Below are 14,270 nucleotides of genomic sequence, written 5' to 3'. Positions count from 1 at the left end.
ACGAATGAGAGGGTGTTAGAATTGGTGGGGAGAAGAAAACAATTTTAGATATTATTAAGAAGAGAAAGAGAAACTGGTTGGGACATTGGCTAAGAGGAACTGTATCATGAAGGACGTACTAGAGTGTATGGTGGAAAGAAAGAGAGGGAGAGGGCGAACGAGACTACAATTAATGGACGATATCAAAACATAGAAATCGTACGTGAAAACGAAGAGGTTAGCGGAAGATCGTGGAGCATGGAATCTTCTGAGTTGCGGTAAGTGACCAGCCAATAATGGGACAATATCTAAGATGATGATTAATATAATTGCAGTGAATTTTAACATGGCGTGAATGTTATGTCTTGGCCTAGCTGTGACACTTTCAGGAAGAAGAGAGTTAAACTTATTGTGGTTATCAATATAATAAACTTCCAGTATATGAGCGATGTATCTTATTTAAGAGGCTCTATCACTGCGAAATTAAAATACCGCTAATTTTACAGTAATTACGTGATATCTTCAAATAGATAAAAGATAATTAAAAAGTGGAACAAGACCTCCCTAGACATTGTTATTTTGCATGAGTTACCGTTATCACGAGTCACCTAGTAGCTTTCCGTTTGCAGTTATTTAGAAACGCGAAAATAAATGCCGATTTTCTAAATGGTTGGAAATCGAAAGCAGATAAGTGAGTTGTGATAAGGGTATCTCACGTAACATAGTATTGTCTTGGGAGGTCTTGTTCCACTTTTCGATTATCTTTAATCTATTGGAAGATATCACACAATTACTGTAAAATTAGCGGTATTTTAGTTTCGCAGTGATAGGGCCTCTTAATAATAACGCACTGGTCCAGCAGAAATTAAGAAATGAAGTATAAATAAGTGAAATAAAAAGATGAGGTTAATTAACTTAACGTGAAGCACTAATGTTTTAAAGTAACTATCAACAAACACTAACCTGTTTGGAACTCCACATAAAAAAAAGTGCGAAAGAGGAAAAAATAATTAAAATAGAAACAATTTATCATTCTTTCATCCTGCTATGACGCCTAACACTTTCTTCAGTCAAGATATAAATATCTTTTGACGTCCTTTTAACAAGAGTATTTAAGTTTAAAATTATGACTTCTGCGTGTAACCCTTGGTATTATTTTTGGCGAAAATCCAACAAAAAGAAACTTCCCAAATAAAACTGGAGTTTTTAAGTGAAGAGAGTCTAAGAGGAAAGCAATTGTAAGCTTAATTGAAGGCACGTGATTCTCTTTCTATCTCTTATCCTAAAAGAATGTAACTGTTTTTTTCTCTCTCTTTGCGTGGCGTTTTTCATTTGTTTTCAGTTTTTTTTTAAAGGAAGCAATTATCGAGAGAATAAGGCTTTCGAGAAATTGGAGTCTGACGTGAGAAGAGAGGCATTATCTTCTTATAAGGCGCTTGATCCCTTTTCCAGATCCGCTTGATGATGAATAAGGATTTGCTTCAAAGCTGATTTCTATTTTTTCAGTTTTTTTTTATTTTCCTTTATTAGGTCTTCATTCGATTTCAGTTGTATATCTACAAAGAAAGGTCTTTACCGATATACGAGGAATATTTGGAAAGAGTACCACTTAAGCTAGGTTGCCATGCTGCGAGAATCTTGTAGCTCTCAGTTAAAAAAAAAAAAAAAAAATCTTGCAACCCTACAATATTTCTCCATGTAAACATAATCTTGAAAGGAACATCCAACAATTATTTTCATCTTTCAAGAAGTCAGGCCATGTGCAACTTTCTGGGTCGTCTTGCTTGCTACATGCTAACGCTCTTCCACTGAAATAAAGGAAAAATCTGTTTCGCCGCTTCCAAAACGATGGATTCTTTTGGACAGGGAGGGGAAGTGCGCCAAAATACACGTTTTTAATGAGGAGGTTCACTATTTGTCCACTAGAGTGCAGTTCTGCATGAGTGGAGATATCTTTCTTGCCTTCAGAAAGTTGTACTGTGTAAAGAGTAAATAGAAAGATGGAACTGCAAGATTTTTTAATGACAGCTAAAAGATTCTTGCAGCATCGCTACCTAGCTTTAGTGTATGGGGGGGAAGGGGAGATGATTTCAAGAGTGGGATTAGTTTAGTTAGCGTAAGGGAGTCAGTGACGATGATCAGACAGAGAGACAGTACATGAAAGAAACAGGGATGGAACAAACAGTAGTGGATCTAACAAGTAACATGTGGAGGGGGGTGACACTCACAACGCATATTATGATAGGTGTATCATGAGTTTACTTTCACAAATGTTTAAATGAAAGCTTCAGTTATTTTTGTCACTCAAAAAACTGGCGGCCTAGTACCCCCGGCCCCAGTCTAGATCCGCTACTGGGAACGGGGTTCGTGGCCCGTACAGACGCATTAGCCAGACAAGTCCGTGACCCAGACAGATCAGCTGTGACGTGGAGACAACATAAAGTCATGGTGTAATGCTGCCATCTCTATAAATCAATAATTTTCTACCTCTTATGTGCGTCTAGCTGGTTCTCAACCTTTTTGAGTGTAGCGCTCCCTTGAGTGAATGCGATTGTCTTGAGCGACCCTCTCATCTTGATCCAGTCTAGCCAGTGTGAATACAGAGAGAGAAGCACATTGTTTCCATTACTACAGTATAACGATGCTGCAAGAGTAATAAAAATTCTTAATTATTAAAAAGTGCTAAGTTAACCTGATTTTTCCTATCTCTCAGAATATTGAAATCTTTAGTTGCTGATTGGAAAATAATAAATACTATTCTTAGTATTATTATTTGTAAAAGAGTCTATAGGGAGCTCAGTGGCTCAGTGGTAGAATGCTTATCTTTGGTGGGTGGGGTACCTAGTTCGAACCGCGGCCGAGTAAGTTTCTGGTGGACAATATCGTGTCCGTCGGTTGTCTCGGAGTACTCCCGTTTCCTCCCACTTTCTTATTCCACCAATTCATCCTTCATCATTCAGTTGCCTTAATCATCGTCTCTCTTAGCTTAAAAGGCATAAACGTGGGACGTTCAACTGAAATATTTCATTTCATGTAAAAGAATCTAAACAGATGATTTGTACAATTCATAATGGCTTTCGTGCATTAAAAGTCTTCATCCCGGCGAAATTAAAATACCGCTAATTTTACAGTAATTATGTGATATCTTCAAATAGATAAAAGATAAATCGAAATGTGGAACAAGAGCGCCCTAGACAATATTATTTTACATAAGAAACCGTTATTACGACTCACTTATCTGCTTTTGATTTCGAGCCATTTTGAAAATCGGCATTTATTTTCGCGTTTCTAAACAGCTGAAAACGGAAAGCCACTAGGTGACTTGTGATAACGGTACCTCACGCAAAATAATATTGTCTAGGACGCTCTTGTTCCATATTTCAATTATCTTTTATCTATTTGAAGATATCACATAATTACTGTAAAGTTAGCGGTATTTTAATTTCTCCGGGATGAAGACTCTTAAGGGCCTTCACTACAGCGAAATTAAACTACCGCTAGTTTTAGAGTTTTTCTGGAATTTCTTCAAAACAAATAAAAAATATTCGAAAAGCAGAAACGCAGTAAACTAGACAATACGATTGTGAATGTGATACCTTTACCACAATTTACCTATCTGCTTTTGGTATGCCGCTATTTACAAAACTTGCAATAAATGCTAAATCTATTTACAGTTGCAAATCGAAAGCAGATAGATGAATTGTGATAACGGTATTACATGCAAAATCGTATTGTGTAGTTCACTACGTTTCTGCTTTTCGAATATTTTTATTTGTTTTGAAGATATTAGAGAAACACTCTGAAATTAGCGGTAGTTTAATTTCGCTGCAGTGAAGACTCTTAATAGGAAAAAATTCTGACAGATCATGAAATCTTAAGCGCCCTCTGAATAGTCTGTCCCCCATCTAATCGTCCCTTTTTGTTCCAGCGCCTCCTTTGGAGACAAGAACGCCCGTGTTCAGAACCACTGTGTGAAACTATCGCACTGGACTGGCAAGTGAAATAAATTAATGCGTAATAAAGCTACTACTAAAAACATAATTCCACTTGCCTGATTGTTGTTTTATTAACAACTCGATATGACATAGCCTTTCCCTTTGGTGTAGTAGCTAGTACACGCGTCTTAGGTTCCGGATTGGATTCCTGGTGGAAATACTATTGACCGCATTGCAGTGGTTTGGATTCCATCTTAAACTGAAGTCTCATATAGCCTGAAATGGACGCTAACCTTCAAGAAACATACATAATACATAGCACGTCCAGAAAGTAAGTTCCGTTTCAATTTATCTCCGCTGCAGCGCTGCGATCGCAACTCCGCACATGCGCGGTAGACGCTCTGTATCAAGGAGAAGAAACTTACGCCATTTGGAGATCGCTGTCAGTCACGTACGCTTTGTTGTGCTTGTTTACAATGTCGGTGTTGATTGAAAATCCCGCCGCTTGTGAAATCAGAGCGGTGATTCGTTTTCTGAATGCGCTGAATGCCTGACCTCGCTCCTAGCGATTTTCATCTGTTCTTACATTTCAAGTCTTTCCTTGGCGGTCAACACTTCAACAATGACGACGAGGTGAAAGAAACTGTTTCCAACTGGTTGAAGACACAGGCGGCAAACTTCTATGAAGAAGGTATACAAAACCTTGTACCACGCTATGACAAATGCCTGCAAAATTTCGGCAGTTATGTGGAAAAGTAGTTTAAGAGTTGTAGAATTTTGTGCAATAAATAATTTTTCTGTATCTGTACACAGTTTAATGTTATTACCAAACGGAACTTACTTTCTGGACGTGCCTCGTATAACTTAATTCATTTTGTGATTATTGTCGTGAAGACAATCTTTGATCAAACGTGCTGATGGAAATGCTGAATCACCCTGTATAGTAAAAAAAGTAAACAAGTCCTTATGTTTTATGGGTGATAAAAGCACATTCATTGGTATTATATTGGCATAACGTTTCTGCTAAGACGCAGAGAGGCGTAAACATTTGATATTTAACAGTTGCTACATCATAAGGTTGGAATGGAAGTTCCCTTGTTAACGATGTCATAGTTTTTTTTTTTTTTTTTCACGGATATATATCCAAAGTTTGCAGCTTGTTATAAAACTCGAGAGAAAAAAAATACCGCTACGCTAATTAGGTTCAATTTGTTTCTTTGCTATTCTTCTTCATGGATCACAAAATGTCAGAAGTTGTTGATTGCACTTCAACTGGAGAAATCACGTGGGATGTGACATTTCGATAATGATTCAGGGAAGTTACTTTTTTTTAAAAAAAAAAAAGTTCATTTTTGGATTGTATGAACAAAATGTCATTTTGCTTCTGCCTACGTTTATCATAGTATAAAAGTGATCACATTATTACTCGTGTATATGACAGGAACATGATCTAATTTTCATTCTTTTTTTCTTTTTCCTGTTTTGAAAACCCTTTTAAATTTATGGGTTTTTGAGGCATTTTGTAGACTTTAACTCAATCAGCTATTGCGTCAAGACTATTTATTGTAGAATCATGGTTCATACCTCCACTTCGCCCTAAGTTTTCAAGATATCAGATTGGTATATATTATATACACTATGTTGTGTTTTAGTTGATTTTGAGATACGAGCGTTAATACAGGGGGCGCCCAGAGGGACCCAAACTTTGAAAAAAGGTATTGTTTTCTTAAAAAGTCCCGTTTTTAGCGAAGTTTCCCTCTTCAGGTACATGATACCAACATATGAGTGGTAACGTTTGAAACTGATTCATTCCAAAGAGAACGAGGTACGATTCATAACTTTAAGATAATTAGTGATAATACTGTAGATTACTAAACTAATTGACTAAAAATGTCTAAATAGGGGGAAAATTCAAAAAAATATATTTTTTTACACTTCCCTGTTTATCCTAGGATCATGATTCGTACCTCGTTTTCTTTCAAATGAGGCTGTTTTACAAAGGGTACAACTCGTATGTTCCTATCGTACCTCAAGGGATAAATTCCCGAAAAGGGAAAATTCCTCCTAAAGAATATCCTTTTCCAATTTGGACCGTGTTTTCCCACTTCTGGTACATAATAGGGACATTTTAGTGGTACAGTTGGAAACGTTGTTTCATTACAAGTACAGCGAGATATGAACCATGCTCCTAGGATAAATAGGGATGTATCAGGATTTTTTTTTTTTTTAAAAAAAAAAGCTTTAAAATTTACTCTTTTATTTTTCCTTCTTCCATGTTTCTGACGTCACTGCCTCCAGGCATCGCACGCGTGACTGCAAAATGCGCAGGAAACGTATTTTTTGATGGTTCCACGCTTGAAGGAATGAAAAAAAGTATGAAAAGCTTTACTAGAGATTTAAAATGCAAGTTCCGAAGGTCGACGCCATGGCCGATATATAAGCCATGAAGTGTAAATGGGTTAACAAAATGCGGATGAAAATTTTGTCTGTACGAGAGTTCAGTGATGTCATACTGTAAACCAGCTGTCTTTCAGGTGAGATATAGTGTGGTGGGGAATGGCTCATATTGGAGTTTTGATGTTGAATGATAGTGTGCGGTCTCGCTAATACCGAGTTGAAGCCTCGGTTGTGGTAGGAAACCCATGTTAATCGTACGTCCTGTCTTTCATAAGTCTTGTTATTGTTAAAGGTCTTCACTACAGCGAAATTAAACTACCGCTAATTTTAGAGTTTTTCTGCAATATCTTCAAAACAAATAAAAAATATTGGAAAAGCAGAAACGTAGTGAAGTAGACAATACGGTTTTGCATGTGATACCATTATCACAACTCACCTATCTGTTCTCGATTTGGAACTGAAGATAGATTTAGCATTTTTTGCAGGTTCTGTAAGTAGCGGTATACCAAAAACAGATAGGTGAATTGTGATAACAGTATCACATGCAAAATCATATTGTCTAGTTCACTACGTTTCTGCTTTTCCAATATTTTTCTGTTTTGAAGATATTGCAGAAAAACTCTAAAATTAGCGGTAGTTTAATTTCGCTGTAGTGAAGACCCTTAAGAACTTGAAAAAAAAATCAAAGAAGTTAATCTACAGGGTAGCCAATAATTATGTATATGATGTTTGACTGACTGTAATATTCGTAATTCTGGACAAAAAGTTTCGATATGGCAACACTGTTTAACCTGAGAGAGGGTAACAAACAGTCACTGAACTTGAAATCATTAGTGTATGCCAGACAGGATGGCGGGGTTGAATGAAACATTCTCGAACCGATGAATCGGTCGATGTGGATCTGTGGAGTGGCCAGTTCGATCTCTTGATTAGATACCACCTGAGTCATTATATTTTCACACATTTCTTCAACTTCAAAATTTTGCATAAACATTGTTATTGCCGTGCGAGAAACGGGCACTTCTTCCAGCGATTAATAGTGCTTGGAAAAAATATTCACAAAATACTTGTCTTTTCAGGAACATCTAAAAAAAAGTACATAAGCAAAAAAAAAAAAAAAACTATATTAGTGCGGCTACCTGCGTATATATCCGTGGATACCCATTTCTTCGTAGACCTCTAGCCATCTCTTATCTCCATATACAGATGGTGATCAGAAAAATGGAAACACCTGAACGAAATTGCAACTTACCAGATTAATATGGTGTCGGGCCACCTTTCGCCTTCAGAACAGCCTTGATGCGACGTGGGATGGAGGCATAGAGGTCGTGAATGGTAGCAAGTGGAATTTTACACCATTCCTCGTGCAGGGCATCGGCCAGTTCTGTGAGAGAGGATGGAGGTGGAAATCGTCGCCGGAGTCGTTTCCAAGACGGACCACAGATGTTCAATTATGTTGGATAATGGATAATGAATAAACAAAAGAAAAAAATGGCAATGATGATAACCCGTTCCGGTTTAATTTTTCAGATATCGGATCTGAAAGACGGGCCTGAGCCAAAAAAAAAAAATCTGGGGATTGGGCGGGCCAGGGGAGGTGTTGAACTTCATCTCGATGTTCCTCAAACCACGCTGCAACAACGCCAGCTGTGTGAATGGGTGCATTATCATCCTGGAAGATGGCGTCATTGTCCGGGAACAACATCCGGACCATAGGATGCAAGTGGTCTCCTAAAATTGCCAGATTCGTATCACTTAAAGACACTCACGATTCTTGTGCAGAAATTCATATATTGATGACATTAAAAAAATCCATGATAACTTGAAGAAGGGGGTTTAAATCTCGGTAATCATGTTTTGGTACACCACTGTCCTCCTGCGGGACAGCTGTGATGAAACTAGTCTCGAAAGAAGTGAAGTGAATGGAGAAAAATGGATTACAAATTGACATAAACAAGAGAAGACAAGTAGAATAAAAAATACAGTAGTACTTAAAAAATGAAATGTAAAAGCGTCATGACAACGCTAATGATTTCAGTACACAGGATGTAAACAAGAAAACATTAAGAGCAAAATCTAGTTAGATACCTCTGTTTGAGTTATCAGTGACACTAAATGTATTGTTGAACAAAATTTACAACTTGTGTTTTGTACAATGTGCATGCAGATTTCAAGGACCAAAAACGACGTGAAAACGAGAGTGTATACATGTAATCTACTTTTACGTTACATTTCGTATTGCGAGAACTTCAATTTTAGGAATTACCATTATTTCCAAAAAAAAAAAAAAAAAAAAAAAATTAACAGCAGTCATTTGTTTCCATTCCACTACAAGCGTAATTAAGTAGCTGTTTCCTCCACTGTATTACCGTTATTGTGTTAAAACAAACGCAACTAGAACAGAATTTGGTGGCGGAACCAAGGAACTGACAGTATTAGACTAGCCTAGTGGTTCTCAACCTTTTTTGACTGACTACAAACTTTACTCAAGGTCCAGCATATCGGAACATGCATGTTTGATATTTTTAATAATAATAATAATAATAATAATAATAATAATAATAATAATAATAATAATAATAATAATAATAATAATAATAATAATAATAATAAGCTACCACTGTTAATGTTGACTGGTACAGTCTATCTCAATTTTAACTAATTATTATTAAATTCTTTATGGTTTTTAAATTCTAAAATTTCGTGACACACCAATGTGTCGCGACACATCAGTTGAGAACCACTGGACTAGCCTATCTTAACAAAATAATCGCATGATTTAATTTAGGAATGTTCTACCGGAATGTGCCTATGTTGATGTGGTTATTACCTGGGAGTAGTATACACAATATGTGCAATGTGAAACTATATATAGGATGTTCCAGAAAAAGCGTGCAAAGCCTAGTAATCACAAACTGTTAAGAGAGAAAAGAATGAAACAAAAAGTGAGGTAGAAGTGTATGTCAGGGCGTCTTAAATACCGAGTACATGAATGATGCATTTTGAGGCTATTCTACAGAGTATTCTTGAGACAAGTTTATCGTTTGTTTCGTATATCTATGAATCTGCTCCCGTTTTGTTTGAACTAAACGCTATAAAACTCTAATAAGGCACAAGAGCGAATACTGCTCTCCCATATGGGTCATGGCCGCACCTACACATATCTCTAGACTTGATTGTATTCTCAGTTTCTTTATTGCTATAATACGCTTTCGTGTTCCCGCACTTCGAGTATTATTGTGCTGCCAAAATGTCTTGAGCCACGGCAAAAATGCGAACTAAAGCTCACACCCGACACACGCACGCGTTGAGCCAATAAGGGTTCAGTTGTTGCTAAGCGAGAGAACCTTATCCAAAGAGAGTGGAATTCCTTCAGCCGTTAGCAGCACCTGAAACGGAAGACTAGATATCAAATCAATGTGCTATATCTATACCTAAGGAGGAACACTTGGAATATCTTAATATTCAGACCGCGGAAGACGCAGGAATAACTCTAATTTGAAGTTTCTTCATAAGATAGTTGATGGAAACTTAAGATCGGAAACCCTACTTCAAGAACTATCGTTACATGTAACTTTTCGCAAAAACCGGAATAACCTCCTATTCCATTTTGCCCGTCCTAGGTTGGCAATTAAAAAGAGTTTTTTTTTTTTTTTTTCAGAATACCTAACTATTACAATCATCTACCAACTGATGTTGACATTTTTTTCGATCTACCCGGTGTCTGACAGTAATTAAACGGGTGTTGGCCAAATAATATTACTTTTGCACTCTTTGTTGACACTGCTGTTGTTATTAGGGTCTATTGTTGATACTTCATTTCAATCTTTTGTGTTTGTTCACTGTGTCCTTGTTTTGTCTTTTGTGTTTGTAAACAGGCTAAAGGAGACGGTGATGGTGAGTAATGAATGAAATGAAGAAAGTGGGGGAAAGGGGAGAACCCCGAGAAAAAACTCACGCACACGGTATTTGTCCACCACAAAGCTCACTTAGCTCACTGCAATCGAACCAAGGACGCCATCTATCATGGGTGAACGTTCTACCGCTGGGGCACCACGGTTCTCTAGTATGGACCAGAATAACTGCAATACAAATTAATAATGAGACACCATTTTGATAGTATGTGGGAATTGTTTCAGACATCTTGATTGGCTAATCGTTCTTTCAGCGTCCTTCATTGGCCACTGCATTCTCGATTGGAGAATTGTACATTCTACGAAGAACTATAGGAATATAAACATACGCGGCTTTCACCCATTTGCGCTAAATCGGCAGTTTCTTTCTGAAATTCTCAGCAGTATTACAGATAGTTGGTGTTAATTCTGTCAAAATTCGAATGTTCGGGGTCCCGGGTTCGATCCTAGCCCCCGTCAAGTGAACTTTGTGGTGGACAAACACCGTGTGCGTGGATTTTCTCGGGGTTCTCCCGTTTCCTCCCACTTTCTTCATTCCACCATTTCATTCATTACTCATCATCACTATCTCCTTTAGCCTAACTGGCATAACCCTGGGACATAAAACTCAAAGATTTCATTTCATTTTCGAATGTTCGGATGAAGGATAAGTACTTACTTTAACAGCGCTTTTGTGACTGCTGTTGTGCATAATTTACAATGGCAAGGGACCAGTGAACGAAGGAACACTTTCCTTGTAATATTAAGTGAATTAAGCGAAATATAATTCATGTTACTATTGTGCTGTCTTGAGTCTTGAGCCGTCTTGCCAAAAAGTCTTGAGCCGTGGCAAAAATGCGAACTAACGCTCACACACCCACGCGTTGAGCCAATAAGGGTTCAGCTGTTGCTAAGCGAGAGAAAGCGAGTGGAATTCCTTCAGCCGATAGCTTGCAAAGGAAGACTAGGGATCAAGTCAATGTGGTATATCTATACTTACTCCCCCCCATCACCTCCAAAGTAAAATCTATACAATTAAGGGTGTACACGATTTCGGTATTTTAGCTCAAAACGCAAGCCTGCAGCTGGAACATAACTTTTGTGATGTTGGTGAGAAAAAAATAAGAAGGTTTTATAACAATAAATGTAATTAAAACATTATTTCTTTCCTGTTTAATTTCAGCTCATGTGGACAATGAGATGTACTTGGCGCGGGCGCTAGAACGATTAGGAGGTACGGCACTGAACAAAGACGCAGAACCAGACATTGCAGCGGCTTTCCTCAAGTTTGCTGTCGTTACGAAGGAACTGTCAGCGCTTATGAAAACACTGGTGAGTTGTGTTTCCCTCCACTCCTTCACTATTTGTCATCTTTACACAATCACGTGGCATAAGATAAGCATAGATGTCAGTTATCAGTGTAGCAGGAAATGCCCTTTATTTAGTGACGAGGAAGTGGGATAACGGGAAACCAGTCGTGGCATTTGTTTTGTTACGTTTGAACAGTTTTTCAGCTGCGGAAATGTTGCTCATAAATATTCTGTAATCCAAGGATGTTATAAAATAGAGGATCTGCCTATATGTATCTTCATCCTATTAAATTAATGAAGCCAAGAAACAACCGAGCATCGGCAAGTCTGATTGGCTACTCTCGTTTTCGCCATCGTCTGTTGGCTCAAAACCTTGCAATCTTATTGGGCGGAGCGGACAGAGTAGGGGTGGCAAAACTGTGACGTATTGCTTCAAGATTTTATTGTAAGGACAGGTCCCCTATTTTATAAGATCCGTGTAATCTGTATTTATTGCACTTCTCCACTCATGTAGCACAAGTGGTTGATCCTACTATTTCTAATGTTGGGGACTTGTGTGCATGGCTGGATGGTCAGCTGTGAAATTAACATCATTGGACAAACCAACACTTCTTCCCAGTTCGTCCAGTAACAAAGAAACACTGTTGTTGTAAATTATTTTTGGATCAAAAGATCCAATAAATTTCAATAAAAAAAATTCTTGTAGGTAACTATATATGGAAAATTAAATACAGTGTAGCCAAATCCAAACTATCACTTAACTCAGTATAATGTTCTTATTCCGAAAAAAAAAAAAAAAAAACGAAAACTTCAGTTAGGGTCCGTTCAAAAATTTTGTAACCTTTGATCCAAAAACTAATTGGCCAAAATCGCAATCTTTTGATGCATTTTTTTTTATTTTTTCTAAAATTCTTGGCCAAAATCGTAATCTTTTGATCCATATATTTTTTTTGGAACATTCCTAAAATTCTTGTTATTTTATGCACCACGTGTATGTGGAACTAGATGAAAAATTGAGGAAAGTCATTACGCTGAGGTGTGAAAAAACCTGATATAATTTCAACGATCTGTGATACGTTTAGATTGTAGCCATCTGTTGCGTAGCATACAGATAAGTAAATAATTTCTTCTGACTACTTTGTTGCTGAAACATTGTGATGACATTTGAGGTGCAAGATTAAGTAAGTGAACTTACGTTTATGGAACTAATACAACGATGTCTTTGCATATCCTCGCCCAATAATCTCCTGGCTGTTATGAAACTTGGCTGAACACTCATGTATTTCGTAGTTGCCTATAAGGCCTGCTATACAAACTAGGGATGGCCAGAACCGGTTTTTCGGATACAGGTCTGGAACCGGTTCTTCGGTTGCAGATCTGGAGCCGGTTCCCAAGATCCGGTTCTGGAACATGTTTTTTCGGATCCAGGTCTGGAACCGGTTCTGAAAACCGGATCTCCAAGAACCGGTTCCGCTGGAACCGAAACTTTCTGAGTATCCCTACGCTAAACCCGAGCTGCTGGCAGGTTGTGGACAGTGTACTAGATGAAATGGTGAAAGCGATGGGCAGGCGCCCTGGCGGCGGCCGCTTGTCTCATTTGGCTAAATAAACTGGGTAACTGGCAGACTCTTTGGCTAAACAGGCAAACTGACCAACTCATTTGGCTAAACACCCACTAGTGGAGCAAATTTTTTTTCTGGGGGTACAAGCGTGTCTGGGCGGGGAGGGCGCAAGCGCATGGTCCTCTTTGCAGTGTTTTGAAGGTGAACTTTGTGCCCCCTTTACGGGTCTTTGGGGCTCTCGGATCCAATCTGGAACCGGTTCCTAAGATCCGGTTCTGGAACCGGGTTTTCTGATCCAGATCTGGAACCGGTTCTGAAAACCGGATCTCCGAGAACCGGTTCCGCCGGAACCGGAACCGTGTGGTCATCTCTAATACAAACTATGAGAAATTCTAGGAAATATCTTAGGAAAAATGTTACGGCATATTTCGTCGGAAATCCCATCCTTTTCCGCCATACACGTGAAGAGTTTTCCTGTCTGACCGAATGACGTTGCGCATCATACTGATATTGATACCAGGAACTATATTATTAAACTGCACATCTGAAAAAAAAAAATGAAAATCAGAAGATAAATTAGCAAAACATACCTCATTAGTCCCTGCATCACTCTTCATTTTGTGGAGTTTTTTTGCTCTTTCAGTCAGATACGATCACCGAACATGATTAAACATTTCTTTCACATCCTCCGAAGACGGGCCAGGTCTCACAACGCATAGCCTACTCGACCAGCAATGTTTTCCAGAATTTGTTTTTACTTTCTCTCACCTGATGTTGCTTAAATGCTTAAATCAAAATCTTACGAATTTTCTTTCCGAAATTGAGCGTGCTTGAAACAAGATAAATCTGATAGGATCGTTCAGAACATAGGAAATGACATGCGATCTGATGCCATACGCGTTGAGATTTTGACTGTAGGAAAAATCGTAAGAGATTTCCTATGATCTCTCCTATAGTGTATGGCCGACGTTAGTCTTCGTCTTCTAACCTTTTTTCCCAGTTAACTGAGGTTGATTTTTCGGATCGTTGTCCTCTATTTGTTTGTGTCTACTGTGATACCACACTGCGCCGTATCGTTCTTCAGACAAGTAGCACTATTAATTTCAGTGTTAAATGAAGTTTTGGGGTCACTATTCCTCAAGAACACGATTTGTAATGAAGCTTCGGGAACGCAATACCTCAAGAACACATTTA

At 38.1% G+C, this 14,270-nt stretch overlaps 1 protein-coding gene across 5 annotated transcripts in view; it reads left to right on the top strand.

Annotated features, from left to right (window-relative positions):
- Asap (ArfGAP domain of ASAP) overlaps nucleotides 1–14,270 on the top strand; it is a 491,638-nt gene that overhangs the window by 334,748 nt on the left and 142,620 nt on the right. For all 5 annotated transcript variants that reach the window (XM_081755329.1, XM_081755332.1, XM_081755328.1 and 2 more), the window contains exon 3: nucleotides 11,388–11,536. In XM_081755329.1, coding sequence (XP_081611455.1) covers nucleotides 11,388–11,536 — 149 coding nt within the window. The remainder of the gene's footprint in view (nucleotides 1–11,387; nucleotides 11,537–14,270) is intronic.

The sequence above is a fragment of the Thermobia domestica genome, chromosome 4 (genome assembly GCF_964235325.1).
Source record: "Thermobia domestica chromosome 4, izTheDome1.hap1.1, whole genome shotgun sequence".
Lineage (NCBI taxonomy): Eukaryota > Metazoa > Arthropoda > Insecta > Zygentoma > Lepismatidae > Thermobia > Thermobia domestica.
This window is presented reverse-complemented; position numbering and strand designations above follow the sequence as displayed.